The 22251-nt window shown below is 48.9% G+C and overlaps 1 protein-coding gene across 1 annotated transcript in view; it reads right to left on the minus strand.

The window, feature by feature from the left end:
• SLC15A1 (solute carrier family 15 member 1) overlaps window positions 1–21055 on the minus strand; it is a gene marked incomplete at both ends in the record, with an annotated part of 48467 nt that extends 27412 nt beyond the window's left edge. The window contains 8 exons of the mRNA XM_082859268.1: window positions 1126–1216; window positions 1435–1534; window positions 4255–4374; window positions 5325–5466; window positions 5573–5654; window positions 6374–6390; window positions 7230–7479; window positions 20714–21055. Coding sequence (XP_082715394.1) covers window positions 1126–1216; window positions 1435–1534; window positions 4255–4374; window positions 5325–5466; window positions 5573–5654; window positions 6374–6390; window positions 7230–7479; window positions 20714–21055 — 1144 coding nt within the window. The remainder of the gene's footprint in view (window positions 1–1125; window positions 1217–1434; window positions 1535–4254; window positions 4375–5324; window positions 5467–5572; window positions 5655–6373; window positions 6391–7229; window positions 7480–20713) is intronic.
• Between the last annotated feature and the right edge of the window lie 1196 nt (window positions 21056–22251).

A 22251-nucleotide genomic window follows, 5' to 3' on the forward strand; every position in this document is an offset into this window, starting at 1 on the left:
TTTTGACCAACTGTTTCACAGTTCTGCAGAGAAAGAACTTAACTAGGCAGAAAACTATAGTCATACAAATGTTTCCTGTTCGTTACTGTACAAATGATTCCTATTCACAGCAATGCAAAATAATCCCCCCATCCAGTAAAGAACCTAAATCTCTGTTAGTCAAATCCTTATTTGAACTGATTGTAGCAGCTTTCCAGTTCCCTCATCAACTAATAAGTTACATAAAATCTCTGTCATGCTGACGTTATATCTGTATGAGAGCCATGATGTTCCCTTAAAAATTATCCTATTACACATTTTCTAATTCAAACATGCACAACACATATTCTAGTAGAACCTGGAGGCGGGGGAGGTTAGGGGGTGAGAAAACATAATGTAAGAATAAAAGCTAGTACATTTTCATACAAAGCAAGTTGGAATGGGGTTTAAGTGTCATCTTCAAAGTGCTACTACAGGCAGAAATACATAAACTCCATAAATTATCTTCTTTCATAGATTATTCTGACTCGAGGTGTGGACACCATAGTCCTGTTTTGGTCTAATTTGTCCCCAAATATTCCCTTCCATATGGGAAATTCATAAACCCTCAGTGGAGTGCTGACAAGCACAAAACTGTGAGCTGATGACAGACGCTGCCCCATTCTCTTCCTTGGGGGCAGTTCTTTTAGAAATATCTGAGATGATGGGAAAGCAAAGAATAAAACCTTGCCTGCTAAATTCTTCCTGGCTCGCTGAACGTCATTGGGGAGCAAAGCTTGAAGGCAAAAATGTCAACTATGGCCCACCCGCTGTGGTTTCCAAACAGCCTCTCTTGTCTTATCTCTTACCATGAGTAAGGACTTTGCATTAATAATAAGTTAGAAAAATCGATTGCTATGCTAAGGACGGTTTAACTTCTTCAGGGGTCACTGGGATAAGGGATTCAAATAAGATTAGCAGTTAAATCTTGAAAGAAAAGTAGCTGGCATTCCAGATTTCACTGTATCCTCTAGGATGTATGTGACAGCTGAGGCATCGTGGGAGAATTGTGGGACAGGACAAACCAACAAGGACTCAACCTTTTCACCTGACTTCTCTTCACAATTAAAAAAAGAAAAACCAAGGTCCACTTCAGATATTTTTTACCTCTGAGCATGGGAGTGATGATAGTAGACAGCAAACTTCCAGCATTAATGGCCAAATAAAAGATGGAAAAAAATCTGTTTCTTTGTTTTTCCTGTAATAAAAAAGGATAAGGTAGGGTGATTTTGGCAATACAGTAACGGATCAACTGTAGCCGATGATCTGACTTGACTTTGAACTTAGCTTTGGTCAGTGTCTTACTTTCATGTGTACTCGAACAGCCTCCAATGGAGAATACACTTTGACCATGGAATTTGATTCCTTGGTGTTTATAATCACTTACATGGTTTCTGTGGTGACGCATGCTCTCACCTGGCCCTTTTCAAACTGATCTCCACCAAATGCAGACACACAAGGCTTTATCCCTCCGGTACCCAGAGCTATCAGGGCCAGGCCAACCATGGACAGTGCCCTAGGGAAAGAGATGGGTATTGCTGAAATGTGAGATCCTTAAAATCATCGGCCTCTCTTTCCCCTAATTTCCCTAAGAGGACCAGGCACACAGAGAAGGGATTCAACCTGTATCAGAAGATAATTCAAGAAATGCAGTCTTGACAGTTGAATGAAACTTGAACTCAAGGGTCTTCAAATTCATACCTTTATCTAATAATTTACCATCTAGAAAATTTAAAGAATGGCTTGAATTCGGAACAAAGATTTAGGTATGGAGTTCTTTTGTAGCCTTATGATTTTTAGCAAAAGAATGGGTAAGTGAAATTTTAAGCATTGTCTCTGGTACAGTCATAACAGACTAATAATAGTCATTAAAAGGCATTAGAAAACATTATTTAATTGCAAAGCAGAATAGCAGGTTATGTAGTAGGATCTTAACTTGTTCACAAAGTACAGAAGACTGAAAAAAGCAGAGCAAAATGTTTATTACTATAACTTTTTATAATAAAAAAGAGATTATTTATAATAATAAAAGGGATTAAAGAGTTGGGTGTTTTTTGTTTATTTGGTTTTTTTTTGCGGTACACGGGCCTCTCACTGTTGTGGCCTCTCCTGTGTGGACGTGCAGGCTCAGTGGCCATGGCTCATCGACCCAGCCGCTCCGCGGCATGTGTGATCTTCCCGGACTGGGGCACGAACCCGCGTCCCCTGCATTGGCAGGCGGACTTTCAGCCACTGCGCCACCAGGGAAGCCCTAAACTTAAATTTTTTAAATTTACTTTTGTGTTTTCCAAGTTATCTGTGTTTTATCTCCTGAATTGAAGAAAAGCACTCACAGAATTTACCAACCCTCATTTTGTTAGATTTACAATAGGTTACTACAAATTTCAGGTTTTATAAGTGTTTATTCCATATCTTCTTGATTGCTAATATTGCTTTAAAATGCTAAAAAATATTTTATGAAACAGATAAAGTCAAGGAAGATACTGCACATAGAAAGAATTCTTTAAAAAATCATGCCCATCTTCCTAGACTAACTGGCAGAAGCACCTCTTTCATCTTGCTTGCCTCTTAAAACAACTTGTGTTTGGCGGTGTCACTCTGAGCATTTTAAAGGACAACAAAAACACAGCCGGTTGAATATTATATACCGTGCACTCTCGTGAGGACTGTAGGCAGGTTTCAATACTAACCCCGTGAAATAAAATAAGTCACTAAGCTTTCTTGAGCACCTACTGCTTGCCAGGCAGTGCTCTAGGTGTTCTACCTGGATTAACGCACAGGCAGGTACTATTACAAATAAGGACAACTGGGCACAGAGGTTAAGAACCTTGCTGAAGATCAATACTAGGCAGAGGCACAGGCAGAACCTGAACCCATACGGCCTGGCTCCGAACTCCATGTTCTTAATTGATATTGTTGATTAGAAAACTGAGGTGTGGAGGAGATAAGTTGGCCTGGGTCCTACAGCTCCTCTGTGGGACTCAGATCCTGGTAATCTGAGCTGTGGATTATACCCTGCTTACACCCACTCCCCTCCACCTACACAGCTCCCTGGGGACACCACGGGTTCACATCCAGGGACCTAGCCTGGGTGGCAATCTGATTGACTAACAAACCAGAAACACAGATACTGCAGATACTAATTTGAATTTCAATAATACTTTCCCAACCCATTAGATGGTTTACTCATAGATCGAGGAATCGAAACAAAAGAACAGAAAACGAAATAAATCTTTTCAACTTGTCTGCTAGGCCAGACTGCCATGAAGGGAAATTCATCTCACAGAGGAGCAGTTGTCAATAGCACTGTTCATCAAGAAAGCAGAACATAGGGCTAGAAAAAATATTTATGAAACTGAATTACCGAACAATGAGCAGAAATGTGGTACAAGACAGAAAATCAAAGGTACAGAGTCTTGAGGAAACCTGGGGCAATTGAGGATCAAGGTCTGTGGGAGTTCATGCCCCTCTAGGGAAGATGGAGATTAATACAAACATCCCGTGCACTGACCACGCCTCATGGGAGATGCACCCAAGACACCAAGCCTTCAAGTGAGCAATGACTCCAGACAACTGTTAGGATGGTGACATACTGAGGACCCAACTCTGAGTCAATTCAACACCTTTCTCTACACTGATGAGGGAGGAAAGCTTTCCTTACACTTATGGTGAAGGTTCAAGGAAAATGATTAAAAATTAGAGCACCAAAGTGGGGGAGGGATAAATTAGGAGTTTGGGATCAGCAGATACCAACTACTATACATAAAATAGATAAACAGGGCTTCCCTGGTGGCGCAGTGGTTGAGAGTCCGCCTGCCGATGCAGGGGACGCGGGTTTGTGCCCCGGTCCGGGAAGACCCCATATGCCGCGGAGCAGCTGGGCCCGTGAGCCATGGCCGTTGGGGCTGCGTGTCCGGAGCCTGTGCTCCGCAACTGGAGAGGCCACAGCAGTGAGAGGCCCGTGTACCGCAAAAAAAGAAAAAAAAAAAGATAAACAACAAGGTCCTACTGTACAGCACAGAGAACTATATTCAATATCTTGTAATAAACCATAATGGAAAAGAATATGAAAAAGAATATATAAATGTATAACTGAGTCACTTTGCTGCACATCAGAAACTAACACATTGTAAATCAACTATGCTTCAATAAAAAAATTTTTTTTTTTTAAAATTACAGCACCAAACAAGCAACTAGTGAGAGGATGGGGTAGGGCCGCAGTTAACATCAACTCACACGTGCACAGAAATATTGTCAGGGTTTCCATCGTGGTTGAAGTCCACGAGGTCATTAATTGAGCTCACTGCAATGACTACTTGTCCAATGGTGTAGACAATGGACAGCGACACAATTGTCCTGTGTTAAAAGAGGTCAAGAGAATCCAAGTTAATTGTACAAGAGCCATACACTTCCTACGCCAGTGCGAAAAGGCCTCTGCTTCCAACTTTCAAAAGCCCAGTCACGATTCTCCTTGTTTCTCAAACTGGGACAATTACCTGATAAACCTTTGCAAGGCAGAGCCTGCTGAAGAATTTGTTCCTCAGCATGTAAGCACTGAGCGAAGTTTTGGCTGCGAGAACCTGGGGAGGCAGAAGATCTGTTCTTTCTTTCAACTATTTGAAAGACTCAGTGTCTATTGTTACCTAGCTACTGAAATGATGACCTGTATCTTTAAATAGTCAGAGATATTTATCTTGCACCTGGTAACAATATTCGGGCAGGAGTGGTCCATTGGTTATTTTTGAATTATATTGAGTAATTTTGAGATAGTGAATATTCCTGCCTCTGCCCGTGTCATGCATTTGACCTGGAAGAGCCTTTACTTCCTTCTGTGTTAAGTCCAAGGAAATGTCCCAATGACCCGCCCCCTGCCCCCGCATCGAGCGCACTCTTGGAGCTCTTCCTGCAGGGCTGGCTGAGCACCCCGTGCTTGTGGCCCAGCAGTTTGAGCCTTTCAGCAGCTGGGTTGTTTTGAGGGAGCTTTTTGGTTCTCCCAGCCCTTAATTTCTCACGCGTCATTAACAACAGACGCTATCCCTCCTACTATTTCAAGATGCGACAAAGACGTTATAAGTGTTTAGAGGAGGAAAAAAAATCCTACCGATGCTACTTGCATTCACCCTGCCGAATGCCAGGCACTGTGCTGAATTCTGACAATATGAGGATGAGTAGAAACAGGGCCTGGGACTCTCTCCTAAGAGTTTTACGTTCCCTGATTCTTCGTTCCCCTAGCCCACCCTCCGAAACCCCAAAGCTTATCATTACTTGTTGGCTTGCTCGTTAACAAGAAACCTGCCACGACTCACTTGAACTTCCCCAGCCAGGAGTCGGCAATGAGAGCTCCGAGAATGGGCGTCAGGTAGCACAGAGCCACAAACGTGTGATAGATGGCGGTGCTCAGATTGTCATTCCAGTGGAGGAAACTTTGAAAGTACAGAATCAGGATCGCTTTTTGCCGAGGGTGGTGGAGGACGAGAGGGCAACAAAGTTAGCAGTGGCTACAGTAACTCAAGGTCTTCACTGACGGGGGGTGGGGAGAGTGTTGAAGAGTTACCTCTCATTCCATAGTAGGAAAATCTTTCACAGAACTCATTGATCACGATGAAGAAGATGCTCACGGGATAACCAAAGCAGCTCTGACAAAGAGAAACAGTCTGCGTTTGAAACAAGCTCCTCACTGGTCCATATTCGCCAGTGAGGGCTAACGGCATGGAAAGTAGCGGATGTGTGTTAGTAACTTATCAGAGGCACTCCAGAGGTGGAATCAAGAATTAAAAAGTTTCATTCCCTTACACCTACATAGAGACAACAATGAAATGAAGATTTTCTTGTTTTATAGTTTTACTGTTAGTCTGAGAAAAGCTAGACAGGCAGACCTCAGAGATATTGTGGGTTTGGTTGCAGACCATCGCAATAAAGCAATAATTGCAATAAAACAAGTCATAGAAAGTTTTGGGTTTCCCAGTGCATATGAAAGTTACGTTTACACTATACTGTGGTCTGTTAAGTGTGCAATAGCCTTATGCCTAAAAAAGTAAGGTACATACCTTAAGCTACGAATGCTTTGCTGCTGAAAAATGCTAACCATCATCTGACAACACAGGGTTGCCACAAACCTTCAATCTGTACAGAAACACAGTCTCTGGGAAGCACAATAAAACGAGGTATGCCTGTACAGAGCATTTCCTAAAGAGAAGAAATGTCACACGGGAACTCAGGAGGGTCCCCTCATCGGTGTGAGATGCATGAGGTGCATTTGTTAAGCAAATGAAGCACAGCTGTGAACACTTACGGGCAAAACAGGTTGTAAAGTTTACATCATGAAGCTACGTGGAGAAGTAGAAAGGATACTCACCGGCCGTGAGAACGTTCCTGAAAGAAAACAAAATGCCGCCGTTAGAGTCAAGTACTTAAAATGCTTTCGGCTGAGTTAAGCTCAGACCCTCCGTGTTGGTCAGGCCGTCGGGTGTGTTGTCCAGACCCTCCGGCCCTGTCCACCATCCCAGTCCCAGGCCTGGGCCGCTCCTCCGAGTCGGGCTGGGCTGGTGGCTGCATTTTCTTTCAATCACCTGCTCGGGCAACTCGCGTGTGTGGTCAGGATGGAGAGCCAGAGGCTCCGAAAATCTGCCGAAACCACTTCCTCCTTAAAAGACTTAAAAAGGCTGCCTAATGCCCACGGGATAGAATCCAAACTTCACCATCTCACAAGGTCAGAGGGTTTGGATGGGGGTTAAACAGAAAACGCTTAAGAGTGCCTGCTACACAGTGAGGTCCCACGCCCGTCCTGTTCCCCGGGCCGCCCTTCCTCCCGCCCGGCCCCGGCACACAAGGCTCCCGGGACACGCCACGCGCACCCACCTAAAGTCCTCAACGAGACAGCGACCCCTCTGCCGGGAAGCCTCCTTTTAACGTGCCCCTTCCCTTCGCGAAGCCTCCTCTGACCTCCCCACGTCCCCGGTGTCTTTGCGTCAGAAAAGTGAATTAGAACAGGAAGAAAATGGGTGAGAATCCAAGTGAGTTGGTAAAAACTGGGTGCCGCTGACCGCCTTCGAAGTCCTAGCTGTCCCCTTGATCCCCTCTGTTCCAGCCCTGCTTTTCTGTCTCCGCTGAGTTCCGGCCGGAGCGGCCTGTAGTCTCACCTGCGCCACTGCCGATACCGACAGCCTGGCCCGCGCCAATCAGGGTCTGTCACAGGCTGTCCCAGCGCCCACCGCTCCCCGCGGCCCCTCCTCCGGCCGCAATGACGACCTTCGAGTCCCCCGCGGGGCTCTGGATCCGTGACACCACAGCAATGGTTCTCAGACCGGAGGCTGCCTCAGAGGCACCCCCAGGGCTGGGGGGGAGCAGGCTTCTGGCCCCCACGCCCAGAGCTGCTGTGCCTGTAGGCCTGGCGTGGTCCCTCGAGCTTGCATTTCTAACAAGTTCCAAGGGGATGTCGGTGCTGCTGGTCCAGGGACCACACTCGGAGAATCACACGCAGACTGGGAGGTCGAGTCGCCTGACCGATCTACGTAAGTAAGTTTTATCCCTGCCCTGTCCCCGAGCACCAGAGAGACCCGCCTGTGCCCTGTGCCCCAGGGGCGGGGGCGGGGCGGGGGAGGGAAGCGGACACAGAAGCCGGACGGCACGCTGGCGTCTCCACCACGGCCCCCAGCGCCAGCTCTTGCACCTTCCCCGTTCTGGGCCTTTCCTCTCGGACCTGCCACCTTGTGTCTTCAGCATGTGCAAGTCCAGGGCCCCATCCCACAAGAAACAAACTGCAGCTCTGCCTGAGGAACTCCCTTCTGGGCCTGGACCGCGTGGTCCTCCAGGGCCCCCTTCATCTCGTGGGCCGGGGTCTTCCTTCCTGAAGCTGCTCATGCTGGGCTGTGGGTATCTGCACTTCCCCAGCTCAGCACGGCCTCACACCCCACACCAGACAGTCTCCAATTCTTGCCTCATCATTTAAGAGCAGTGATGCTATTTTAGTCCTTGTCCTAAGGTGGGAAATATTAAAATTCTGGAAGGAGATTCTTCACCACTAACAGACTGGTTTTCTCCCCAGTTAGACTTCCTTGTGGGAAGGGGCTGCTCTCAGGGGCAACATGTGAAGAATGCGGGCATGGGGTCAGATGGGTAATGGGATCTCAGTCCTGACCCCCCATGACCCTGGGCAAGCCCACCTCCCCTGTGGACAGCCTGCCTGTCAGATGAAGATAACGCCACGCACCTTCTAGGATGACTGAAAGAGTTCCACATGGGAAGCCCCAGACCAGGGCTCAATGGGTCCTTCAGTGGGAGATGCTACCACATCAGAATCCTCAGCCCCTCACACGGTGCTTTTCAGAGTGGAAATTAAATGTTTGTTGAATTAATACATATTCCAAAGATCCAGCCACATCAGTCATCAAGTACCGTGTTCAGATCCTGGCCCTGCCACTTAGCAGTTCCATTTGCCCCACTAGCCTCCTTCTGTTGGTGAGGCTGACCTGGAGGGCTTCATCGGTGTCCCCATGTCTTCCCAATCCCCATAGAGTTTGGCCAATGGGGAGTCGTCGCAGGAGGTCAGAGGGTCAGAGTGTTCCTCTCCCTGAGGCTTTGCCCAGGCCACCTCAGATGGCTGAACCCTCAAGTGTCAGCCACTGTGCCTCTGAGGTTGGCCCTCTCTCTCTCCACACGACTCTCCTTCCAGGTTTCCATCCCGGTTTTTTCCACTTCCTACAGGTGGTAACAGTAAGGCCGATACTCCGGGTACCTGCACCATCACTTATGGTGCCCTGCCCCCTACCCATCTAAATGTCTTTCTGTGAGTAAACACCCCTATTTTGAGAATGCCATCGGTTTCCTGCTGGGACCATCAGGGACAAACAAGCCACGTTTCATCACCAGGCTACATGTTGCCGTGTTTCATCACCAGAGTGGGGAGACGGCCACTCTGCTGTGAAATAAAAGGACCTGCCAGGAAGGCGCTTTTGCAAAGTTCTACAGGACCAGCCTGTTGGCAGTATTCGAAGCCTGTTTCTTTGCTCTGTCTTCTTGAGGATCTAGCAGGACCATACGACGCTCCGCCTACTTCGACTTCAGATAATGTAGCCTTAACACTGTCTCCCAAAGACCAGACAAAGCAATGAGTGTCGTCCACACAACAGCTCAGGTTGGTTCTAGAGAAAAGCAGGAGGAGGGTATGAAAATCCAGACTCAACAGAGACAGCCTGGAGCTTTGCTGCAATCATCTCTTTCACATGTTTCTCAGAATTTTGGTTTGCAGGGAAAGACTTCACCTGGCCAGGGTAGCACCTGTAATTTTTTGGCTAAATACTACCTAGCACCAATTATTTGCTAAATAATAATGGCAAAGGTTTTGTTTAGTTCAGACATGAATAGGGTTACAGCAAAGAGACCTTAAACCTTATTACAGCAACCGTTGCACCCAGAACTACATGATGGAAAATGAAATTCCTGAACTCCAAGTGAAAATCTGAGATTTAGTACCCACTCATCACTCAGGAAGTTTTTTCTTTTCTGAAAGCTGTGTGTTCCAAAGAACCACTTTTATTGCCGTGGGGCAGAGGTTGCTAAGCTCTTCTTTTATAGAATTCAGAGCTACTTACTGGATGTAATACTGCAGTCAGCATTTCTTAATACACCCGTGTCCTCTCAGGATTGCTGTCTGAGGAAGCTAAGTGTGGAAGGGGGGTTACGTCGAGCCTTAAGTCTGAACTCAAATTTCAACTGTCACAAGATTCTGTTTACTCTGGTAGAGTTGGGTCTATTGTTGATATCCTGATAGTAAATCTGATCGGCATATTTGAGTGGTCTGATGTTTCTAGCATCTTTCATGGGTCACTTGGTTTTAACTACTGGGTCAGAGTAAAACAGCTTAGCCAGTCCCGGCATATAGCAACCATGGAACCAATGCTGGCTCTTACTGTTATTCTAAGCCTAGCAGTGCTTTTGTCTCTCTTTTGGCTAAAGAATTTAGTAAAATAAGTGTACATTATAAACCTCTATGATTACTGACTTCTGAGGACAGCAGGAAAAACCAAGAAAGACACACTATTGCTTTCCAGTAGTTGATGGAATCTTTCCATTAAGGTGACTATTTCCTACTACTTAACGAAGCACATTCCATATTTTGAACCATTTAGGGATAGAAACCCTAACTTTAATGTTTTATTACCTAGAAACTGATAACTCCCTCAGCAACATGATGGGCGTAAAGAGTGCTTTTCTAGGATTTAGACTTGGGAAGGGAAGGAAGAGGCATCTTTGCCGGATCTAACAGAGAAGCTCGTGCCTGCATGCAGAGAGAAAAGTATTCCCTATCATCGCCGGGAGGGAAATTGAGGGAAAGATTTAAGTACTGCATCGTGCGTTGGGAATGACATTTCCTCAGTCGCATGGTGTGGGTGGCAGAACAGTGGTCCCCCGAAGATGTCCGTGTTCCAATCCCCAGGGCTTGTGGATATGTTACCCTCCACGGCAAAAGGACTTTGTAGGTGTGATTCATTCAGAGACCCTGAGATGGGGCATTTATCCTGGATTATCTGGGTGGCCTCAGCACCATCAAAAGTGTCTTTGAAAGAGTCAAAGGAGGAGCTATGGAGACAGAAGCAGAAGTTGGGGTGACAGCAATCGCTAGAAGGCCACCCCGATCCAAGGTATGTGGTGACCTCCAGAAGCGGAAAGGACAAGGAAATGGATTGTGTCCCTTGAGCCTCCAGAAGGAACCAGCCCTGCCAACACTTTGCTTTTGCCCCAGTGAAGCCCACGTCAGGCTTCTGACCTCCGGAGCTTTAAGACGATAATTCTGTGTTGTGTTAAGCCACTGTGTTTGTGGTGATGTGTTACAGCAGCCATTGGAGACTAATTCACGTGGGTTTGCCTCAAGCTCTGTAGGTGGAGGTTTCATCTCTATTTACATAGATCATGAGACTCACATCTCCTAGCGAGTTTTATTTGTCAGCAACATGTCCTCTTGTCACTTGTTTTCCTGAGCTACACTTTCTATCTGAGGGCTTGGGAGTCCATACTCGGCACCTGCCTTTTTGATGGCATTTGGCAGGATCTGTATTTGCTCAGCTGCCTTCTGCAGGTTTCTGACTCTTCATAACCCATCTCTAAAGTGGGGATGCTGCCTTACAGCGTGGCTACCCCAGGACTAAGGGGGTCTGAAAACGGTTTCATAAACTGGGAGTAAAACGAGTTTCCTCGATGATGGCTCTTTTAGGCTGTGCATATGCCTCACAAAGTCGGTCACAGGAGACCCCAGGGGACACAATGCTCCTGCTAGAATATACTTAGCCTCACTCTCAGCAGAAGTAGCTTCTGAGTTAAGGTGAGAACTCCTCTCACAATATTACCCCTGCAGTTAGTAGCTGGAAGGACATGGGACTTTGGAATCAGCTTGGAGACAATCTTCCCAGCCATGAGGCTCTGGTCAAAACACTCAACCACTGGCCTTCCATCTCTTCATCTAGAAATGCTAACACCTTCTTTGCAGGTTGGTTAGTAAGATCGAAGCTACATTAATAAGATGAAGTGTGTTATTTACTGCAGCCCATGAAGACATCTGGGTAGTGTGGATGGATGTTTGGAATGGACTGACTTTAAAATAGGGACAAGAATTTGCCATGGGGAGCCCTGGCAGGGGTGAGAGGTGGCCCTTGAAGAAAGAGGCTGTCCCCTCCAGGGTTGCTCTCATTGACCAAAATCAGAAGGTCCTTATGATGTCACCTGGGGAAATTAGGTCATGGGATGAGGAAGTTGTGGACAGAGAAAAGTCAGACTTCTCAAATACAAGCCACAGTGGCAAGCACTGACTTTCAGTCACGCTGTTTTCAAATCGGCAGCAGTATAGTGCGTGACTGTGTGAGTGGCTGCAGGGATGAAAGGAACGTTCAAAAATTCTCCAGCGCAGCGGTTCTTCACGTGTGGTCCCTGCACCAGCAGAAGCAGCTCCTAGGAACTCCATGGAAATGCAAACTCTCAGGTCCAGCCCAGACCCATGGAATCAAAACCTCAGAGGGTGGGGCCAGCTGTCTGTGCCGGGGATACAGTTTGGGAGCCACTCGCTGCCCCAGAGCAGAGCTAGGGAGCCACACGGGAGGGGCTGGGGCGCAGGCAGGCGCTGAGCATCACTCACGTCTGGGTGATCAGCTCCTATGATGTGATTCCGGCCTCGGCTCTTCATTCCCTCTTTCTGAGCTCTGTCCTCCGTTCACCAGGACGACGGTGACAAACAAGACGCTTTGCCTCACCTTCCCGTCCCCTGCCCACCCCACTGACCTGAGCGTCCCGGGTGAAGGCTCTCAGGACTGCCCTCAAACCTCGCTGGCTCTGCTACCTGCAAGGCCAGGCCTCCCCTGGGGACCTGACTTCCGTCATCCTCCACCGCAGCAGTCCAGCCAGGCCTCCTACTTCTCCCTCCCTCCAGGCTCCTTCGTGGCTCCCGGCAGCATTAGGGCAGTTAGCGCCTCCCCCCACCACGCACCCATCAGTCTCCCCATCCTCTCTCCCCGCTTAGATCCCTTTAGCCTCTTTACAATCACCCCAGACACAGCGAGCTGTTCTGACTTCTGGAAAGTGTTTCAGAGCCTCACATATCATATGATCCCCCCCCCCACCTTTTTTTCTTTTTTGAGAAAATAAAGCGTGTGCCATTTCAAAAAGAGCCCAGCAGGACATGCACCAGGCATAACTGCAGCTGAGCTGAGACTTGGTGGCGGGAGAGGCAGGGGGGCCTGGTGTTGCACCCCTGCTTTGATTTTTTTTTCCAAAATTGATCAGCTTTGATCAAGAAGTGAAAGGGCTTTTCTTTCCTTCAATGGGTTTTTCCCACAGGAGTCAGGCTAGTTACAGAACAGGCTCTGCGCCTGTCACCCAAGGCCCTAGTTTCCAGAGTGGCTCTTCCTGAGGCTGTTTCTTGCCTGATAGATGATTTTTTTTCTTCCTGGAATGTCTGGCCACATGTCCCACCTCAGGGTCCCTGCTCCTCCGCATGGCAGTTTTGTGTGCTTTAGAAAATTGTGATCTTTCCGGCCGGATCCTGCCTGGGAGGCAAGGCTTGCAAGTGGAGAGCGGCTTGGTGGTGCCTTCCAGCCCGGGCCCTCCTTCTGGGGCCCCCAGGATGGGCGCAGCCTGCACACCGATGGGCACAGGCCCTGCCCACCCTTCACTTGTTTTTATAGAAATAGCCTCTTTTCCACAACTACCTCCTTCCCCACTAAGAGAGAACCTATTTTTCCTTTGATACATTGACAGACAGCTACATAAACACAGAACATACTGATGTATGGTTTTCCTAAAGCCATTTAATCAAGCTCCTGGCTGTCCTGCCGGCACCGCTGCTAAAAGCAAATGAGTTCTCAGGCCTTTGAGAACGAAGAATTTCAGCTAAACCCGAGGAACATGGAGCTGCTTTAGAAATCTGGGGAAGCCAGTTCTCATGGGACAGTGTAGGTTTTATGACGTGACCCTGGCACGATGCCGTGGCAGGGGCTCAGCCTGGGGCGCTGGCGACCTTGTATCCACACAGACCGAGGCGTGAGCCCAGATGCCGGGGCGTGGGGCTCTCTGTCCAGCCCCAGAGGAGACAGACGTGGGGTATGAAACCGTCCGACTGCAGCCTGGCACTGGCTCCTCAGCCACGGGGTCCCTCACCACCGTGCTGACGGCATCGGCCCCTGTTGTTTCGGCGTCGCCCTTCCTGCCTAGTCTTCCCTGTGGGTGCAGTGAGCTGCCTCGTGGCATCCCGAGCGGCCCAGCAGCCAGGCCTGGTCCTGTGTGTGTCCGACGGCCAGGCCTTCATCTTTCTTGAAACCTTCTCTCGGCCAGGGTCCCCCTGGTCAGGGCCTTCGTTTCCTGGGGCTGCCACAACACTGTACCATGAACAGAGAGGCTTAACACGATGGAGGTGCATCGTCTCGCAGTTCTGGAGGCTGGAAGGCTGAGATCAGGCGTGGGCGGAGCTGCTCCTCCTAAGGCTGTGAGGGAGGATCTGCTCGCTGCCTATCCCCCAGCCCCCGGTGGGTTGCTGACCACCTCTGATGTTCTTTGGCTTGTACGAGCATCACCCGGTCTCTGCCTTCACCTTCACCTGGTCTTCTCCCCTTCGGTGCGTCTGGGTCCAAATCTCCCCTCTTACAAGGACACCAGTCACACTGGATTAGGGCCGCCTCCTCCAGCATGACCTCATCTGAACTGATTCCATCTGTGATGACCCTATTTCTACATAAAGTCACATTCTCAGGTGCCGGGGGTTAGGACTTCAGTATATGAATTCGGGGGTGACATAATTAAACCCATAACAGTCGAGGGCATTTGTAGTACTCGACCTATTGTTGTAGGTTACAGATATCCTCCTACCTTTTAAAAACGTTTCTACACATGACTGTCTAAAATCACAGGCTTAAGAGGCCCGTCATGACTGCTTCTGATGGTTTTATAAATCACCTACAACTTCTAGCATCTTGTTTCCATAACCACAGATGTGATCGCCAGTCATTGATGAATGATCAGTGAATCATTGATCGCCATTCCCGTCCTCCTTCAGAAAGAAATCACCTCCAGGGGCCCCAGGACCCAACCCCCTCGGTACACGCTCAAAAGTTGTTTGTGCCTCTATTGCAGGGAAAGGGCAGCCAGGCCAGAGGGTGCAACAGAGTTAGTACGTAGTAAGGTGCTATGCAAAACAGAAAGATCCAGGGACAGGCCTGAGTTCTGCCTCAGGTGTAGGCAGATCAGTTACTCAGGGTTAAGGAAGGCAATCCTTGCTCTCCAGGGACTTCCGGTATCTACACCTGGACAGTCTTGTTTTCTAGAAGAACACCCTGTATTCTGAACTTAGAATGAGGCTGACTCTAAACGCTATGACTGCTGAGAGTGAATAAACAAACATATTCTCAGCGTAAAGACAGACCTTTCCTCAGAGCTGCTCTAAAAGGAAACAGGAGAGGACGTGAGGGGAAGCGTCTCTCAGCCTCCTGGACATCACTTTCCCACCACCGCAAGTGACGCGCTCCAAGCAGGCAAGAGAAACAAGCATATTAGCATCGGCCCTGATAATGTCGTGTGTTTCATAGGAGAAAACAATGCCAAAGGCACACAAGTGTCACTAAATTGAAAAAAAAAAACAGCAACTAAAAACCAATCTTCTGGTCTTTGGGGGAGTTTGTTTGGAGGCAATTAAGTTAGAGATCCAAAATTTTAGACACAAAGTTTTTTACTCTTAGATGTTAAATCGCGACTAGAAAAACAGCTTTCTGATCACGGTTAAGTGTGAAGTTAGGCTCCAAAACTAGGTACAGAATGCAAATTTTTTCCTCCGTTGATATTTAGGTTGTACATGCCTCATTCTTATCCTGAGAATACATGAGAATATCCGTAAGAAATTTCTAGAAGTAGAACGCTGGTAAAATATTATGTGTATTTTAAATTCTGTCAGATATTACCTAACAACTCTCCACGGAAGTGTTAGGTGACTTATTTTTTCCAGTCTTATAATTTTAGAATGAACACGCACAGAAGAGACAGCTATTAAAAAAAATAAACACTATTCATAGTTAAAGACTGCCTGGAAACTTTATCCACAGATTAGTAATACAGTATCAACAGAGTCTGACCATTATTTTTAGAACTAATTTGAGGTAAGTTACCCATGTCTTATGACATCACTGTGAACATTTCTGATTCACCTACTATTATACATGGGGGGGGTGTTTACAGACCAATTCTGTTATTAATACATTGCTGTTCAGAACTGATTAGAGCTATGACTTGAAAGTCCATCTGTCTTGCTGCAGGGAAGACACTAGTTACTAAATGTAGCACCTAAGCTGAGGATGCAGGCCATAATGGAACCATCTTTGCACGGTAAGAATATTTCCTAACTAAAGTTATGGACAAATAACACATATATCAGAGAGAATATTTTCTATTACCATGTGTACTGGGTTAAATAGTGTTCTCCCAAAACTACTGTGCTTTCCATAATCCTAGAAGGTGACCTTATGCAGATGAGAAGGTGCAGATGAGAAGAGGGAAGATGAGGTCACCCTGGAGTAGGGTGGGTTCTGAATCCCATATGACCAGTGTCCTGATAAGGAGACAGCCATACACAGAGGGAAGATGATGGCCACGTGATGATGAACGCAGAGACCGGAGTGATGTGTCCACGAGCCGAGGCATGGTGGCAACACCCGAAGCTAAGAGAAAGGCATGGGACAGATTCTCCCCTAGAGCCTTTGGAGACAGCGTGGCCCTGCTGACACCTGGATTTTGGACTTCCAGCCCCCAGCAATGTGAGAGAATACATTTCTGTGGCTTTAAACAAACTGGTTTGTGATACTTTTGTTAGAGCGGCCACAGGGAACGAACACATTACGGGAGCTTCTGTGTTTTGACTAAATAAGAAAAACTTTTGCTCCTCCGAGAACATTTCAGGTGTACCTCCTGCCGTGTCCTGATAGAGCTTACGATGAAACTCCGCAGATAGCAGAGGTTTTCAACGCTGACTTTGAGAACCCTGAACGGGTCTTCTTACGCGGTATACTTCGTGAGCTTTCTGGTCTTATGTCTGATCCTTGAAGCAAATTTTCCTGATGGGCACATGTTCCGTTTCACACATTTCTACGTCATACCTGGGGACTCTGACCCCTCTGTGCGATGAGAGGCTCCTGGCGGCAGCCCAGTGGGAGGCCCTGGCTGGTTTCCAGTCTCGGAAGGACTAGACCCTCCTCCTCCTTCAGGAGAGTCTGCGGAAGATCCTATCCCTTCCCCTTGCCTGTGGCACCTTTCAGCTGCTGAGATGGTCCTGTAACCCTGTACTACCTGCTCACGGTAGCCGCACCTGGACCGAATCTGGGTGGCAAGCAAAGGCCTGACAGCCCGTTCACATTGACCCCATGAGTTGACCCCACTGTGCTGTTTCCTCAGTGATATATTTCTGACCTTTGAAACCAGGGGACAAAGTTACAAAACAGCGAGTCCCTGGTTCTTTATGTTGCTATCTCGTGGACTTTATGAGTTCACGGTTCTCATCCATCTCCTGACAATACTGCCCTTATTCTTTCACCATCATCATGGAGGAACATGGAATGTCCTCAGAGTCCACCCTTGTTTAGATTTCCTTATCAGCTCACCTGGGACACCCACATACTTTCTCTCCTGCCAAGGATGGAATCAGGATGTAATTGTGTCCAAGAGCTGCCACCACCCAGAGAAGTGGGAAAACAGAGCTGGCTGGTAGTCCCTGCCCCATGGCTCCATTCATCTGGCTCGACCCTGGAGGACAGAGGCCTCCCTGTGAAGCAGCCTGGTAGCTCACGATCCCTCAATCTGCCTCTGTCCTTCAGTAACTCAAAGGGCAGCGGGAAAATTATTAATCAAAATCCAAGTGAACCAAAGATGGAATAATTCCACTCAGGACATTTTGTAGGGGTGTGAAGGACTATGCAAACATTTACCATTAAGACGGCAAATCCTCCCACTCTGATGTGGTAAGCTGCTGCTTTCGTAACACTTTATACGGGTCTCATAATACTTGGTTCACCTCACCTATAACTCAGTGCGAGAAAATGTTGTTTACGGGCTTGCGCTCCTGCCCTTGAGGATATGAGTCTCCTCAAGGCAGGAAAGTTTTATTCCCTTATGTGGTAAAACAAACAAACAAGCAAACAAAAACTGCATAAATAGGAGATTCAGGTCAACCCCCTGCCAGCCTTAGCTGGACCACGTTGAGTCAAGGCTCCCTTTCCTAAGACTGCCTTTGTGAGCTAATTTTTAAACTCTAGCTACTAATTTGACCCAAATTTGGACAAGCCAGGGTCCAGACTACACTAGATCTTCTTGCCATGACCTCATTTTGGGGGGCACAGTAGCAACATCTGGACATGGGCAAGGGTAGAGAAAAAGAAAGTTGTCAGGTAGAGTCACTTACGGCAGTGGTTCTCAAAGTGCAGTCCTGGGACTGGCAGCAGCAGCAGCATCTGGGAACTTGCAGATGCAAATGCTTGAGCCCTGCCCTGACCCACCAAGGCAGAGACGCTAGGGCTGCGGTCCAGGCGCGCATTAGAATGAGCCTTTGCTCAAGTGATCCCGACACATGCTAAAGCCTAAAAACCCCTGACTTAGAGTAATGTCAGCCTAAAAGGACCCAATGTCAGAAGTTCTCTCTTTTTACTGCACGGGAGGAAGACGTTCTCCCAAGGTTGGGATGCCCAAGGCTCCCTTTGGTGTGGGGTACCCTCAGCTTCCAGCACCATGCTTACAGCCTACAGCAGGAATGCCAGCCTCCCTGGTCCTTCGGCTGTGTTCACAGGTCTACCCAAGAGCTTCTAGAAGGAGGAGAGAATGTGGAAGGACTTTTAAAGGACCAGGTTTGAGGGACCTTCAAGGCTAGTCCCTCCTTTTATACTCAGGAAACTGACTTGAAAAACTCTTCAGAATTGCATACAAGGCCAGAAGGAAGCTGAGGGCTGGAGGGGAGGAATGTGATAAAGCGTCATCACTAAGTAAATGAACTTCTCAGGTCGGCCTGGAGGCCCTGGCATGGGGGGCAGGAAAACCGGAAGCCTCTTCCTAGAACCCGAAGCCTCGTCAACCTCCATTTTCAGAGTCATATATGTGGCATGCGACAGGGCAGGATCTATGGTTTTCCAGGACCAAAGTGAGGGAAGGAATTGGTGAGAACAACAACTTTGGCATATACCTTTGCTAAGCTCTGGGCTAGGGAGTCGGGTGGGGGTAACAGGACGGAGACAGAATATTCCAAATCTTCTGCAAAAGCATCCCCAGCCCTCCAAAGGTCTCAGAGGCGGCGCTCCAGTCACTGAGGTTTGCTGCCCTTCGGAGACCTAACTCCACAAGGCAGGCTGGTCCCTGCCTCCTCTGGCCCCGACTCTGATAATCACACACACCCTTTAAAGCAAAGGTCAGCAGCTACGGCACGGCACCAAATCCAGCCCCCGACCCATTTTCGTATGGCTCGTAAGCTGAGAATGGTGTCTACGTTTTAAAACAATCGAAAAACGCTTTTAAAGACTATTTTATGACACCTGCAAAGCATATAAAATTCACACTTCCGTGCCCATTGATAAAGTTTTACTGACACACAGATTTGCCCATTTGTTTCATATTTCAAATTACAAGGGTGCACTTGAGTCATTGCCACAGACACTGTGTGGCCCCCGGAGCCAAAAATATCTACTATCTGGCCCTTTTCAAGGCAAACGCTTCTCTAAGAACTTTCCTTGCTTCTTTCCCTCCTGCTGGATTCACCAAGCTTTCCAAGTGTTCCCCGTTCAGTCACGAGGGGATCTGAAACAATCTTGGCATCATCTAAGTCACAAAGATCTGCTCTTAAGAGGGGAAGTTACTGCTACTTTTTTAAATTAAAAGACATTTCCTAATTATTTGTTTCATTTACTAACTAGACCGAGATATTGAAAATTTAGGACTTGAGTAAACATAAGACTGGTATCTGAATATAAACTTTTTGTTGCTACTCACATGCTATGCCAATCTCAGTTGCAAAACAAACAACCCCCCACCCCCAAACCCTTAAGCGCCAATCTGTAAACTAGAAAGTCAGTTCACTGGGGACTATACTTCAAAAGCTAACCTTGTGTTCATCCACTGACAATCAGGCTGCCGACAGCTACCCCGATTGGAACTGTGTTAGGAAAAGTTCTAATTCGGCATGGATACCATTCAGGTATTTGGGATCTGAAAACCAAAATGAATATTTCAGAGCACCTCCCAGAAAAGTTACATAGAGTGACAAGCAAATGGTGTTTGAGGCAGGACCCAGAGCTCCAGCCCAGGAGTGGGGCTGCCTGCAAAGCTGAGCTCTGATGGGTACCGGCCCCTGACAGCCTGCACTGGAGAGGAGGCTGCAGCATCTTTCTGGAACGAGCATACTTAGCACCACTAGAAGTCCCAAGGGTGACCCACTAAATACTGCTGCTCCAGGACCACGACTCGGCATGGCACAGAGAGTCTGAGAGCCAGGTGCCCATGCACACCCGGCATCGGGCTCCTACACAGCTCAGTGCTGCCACTGAGGGTGGTATGGACATTTCTGCCTAATGGCTGAGAGAGTCAAGAGCCACAGAGCTTAGCTTACTGATGCAAGATCACAGAGGAAGCAAGTGGCAGAGCAGGAATACAAGTGCAGGCCAAAGTCAGACCGGGTTCTCTCAACCACGTGGCCACACTGTGACAGCCTGCACCCATCCATGCACAGGCTTGCAGGGAGAAGAGGGCTGCTGGTCTCTTGCAGCTCCGTTCTGCTTCTGCGTTCATTCCAGAGCTGTTTATTCGGAAGCAGGCAGGATTAAGTTGTTTTCTATTTGTTCCGCCGGCACTCCATGCCTACCTATGGAGGACCGGCTACTCTCCTCTATGCCTTCTCTTGAAGCTCGAAGACAGCGGCAGAACGTTAAATAGGACCCCAACGGGCCAGCCCCAGTTCCTCTTGGACCAGGGCTCCCTCAGCAGCTCTGGAGTCACCTGGCCAGCCAGAGGCAAGAGAAGCGCCAGAACAGCCCCTAAGCGCCCCGCTCCCCACTCCTGGACGGAGGCTCTGCTGGCCCTGCCATCACCAGCACGATGCAGTCTAGCTTCCAGCCCACTCTCAGCCCACAGGGTGGGAACACAGAGACCGAGGATTCACAACAGGTAGGCAGGTCAAGGTTACTGCGTTCGTTCTTCCAACCTGTGACCGGGCGCCTGGGGTCCTCTGCCTCCGCGCCCGGGGACGAGATGGGGCGGGGAGGCTGCCCGCCCTGCAAACACGCCCCAGCCTCCGCATCCCACCGCCATCCCGGGCTCCGCTGACCCCCGGTCGCTTCCCGCCGCGGCGAGGTGTCCCTGATGCGCGCCTGCCCTCCCGCGGTGCCAGCGTTGCCGGCTCCGCCCGCAGGTCCGCCAGCCGCCGGCGACCGCGGGGACCTGCGTGGCAGCCCGGCCCCGCCCCTCGGCGACCCCTCCGCGGCGCCCCGACTGCGCAGCCCCTGCGCCGGGCTCCCCGCGACCCCGGCCCCGCGCGCCTACCCATGGTGGCGGCTCCGAGGGCTCCCTGCGACTGGCGAGCGAGGAGTCCAGGACGCAGGACTTTTTGCTAAGGCGTTGCTTCCTGTGACTTGGTGTGCAGGCCCTGCCCAGCACCTGTGTAGCTGGAGGCGCTCGGGCGGGGCAGCAGGGCTCCACCCTTGGAGGCGGTGGAACGGCAGAGGCAGAGGTCAGAGACCCTGGAGCCCCAGCAGAGGGACACCTGTCCGTAGCCGGCACCTGGACTCCGCTGTTCAGACACCCCTGGTCCTCGGGGGCCGGCCAGAGGCATAGCGCGGGTGACAGGGGGGACCTGGGCCGGGGACGCCCCAGCTTGAGCGCGCATCTGAGCCACGGGTAAGGAGCATGAAATGCAGGGCCCTCAGCCTCAGCTGGATTTGCTGACTCAGTAGGTCGGGATGGGGCTCGAGAATTTGCGTTTCTAACAAGTGCTAAGGTGAGGTTGACGCTGTTGCTCAGGGGACCGCACTCTGGAAAGCACTGCCTGGGAAAGCACTACGTCTGCGCAGGGAAGCAAAAGTGGGTGGAAGCCTGCTCAGTTTAATGTGTGCGCGGTGCCCGGACTTGTGTCTTTAGGGGGAGTGTGAGTGTGGAAAGCATTTATGGAGGATTCTGCACTTCCTTTCTTTAAGAATAAAAGGGGACTTCCCCAGTGGTTAAGAATCCGCCTGCCAATGCAGGGGACACGAGTTCCATCCCTGGTCAGGGAAGATCCCACATGATGCGGAGCAACTAAGCCCGTGCAACTACTACTGAGCTTGTGCCCTAGAGCCCGGGAGCCACAACTACCGAGCCCACGCGCCCAGAGCCTGTTCTCCGCAACAAGAGAAACCACCGCAATGAGAAGCCCGCGCACCGCAACGAAGAGTAGCCCCCGCTCGACGCAACTAGAGAAAGCCCACGCGCTGCAACAAAGACCCAACGCAGCCAAAAATAAATAAAATTGATTTAAAAAATAAATAAATCAAAATCTAATAAACACCATTATGCTATTGAAATTGTAAATGTTCACTGCAGAGTCAGGCAATAGAATATGATTACATTTTCATGGTACCTTTTCTGATTACATTTACTCCGTGGTTCCAGTGTTTCACTCCTGTGCCAAGCAGAATGTTCCAGATGTCACTGTCAAATGGATTTCTTTTCTAAGCCCCACCACTGGTTCCATTTGAGGCACGTTTT

This window comes from Leucopleurus acutus (assembly GCF_964270905.1).
Source record: "Leucopleurus acutus genome assembly, chromosome: 18".
Classification (NCBI taxonomy): Eukaryota; Metazoa; Chordata; class Mammalia; order Artiodactyla; family Delphinidae; genus Leucopleurus; species Leucopleurus acutus.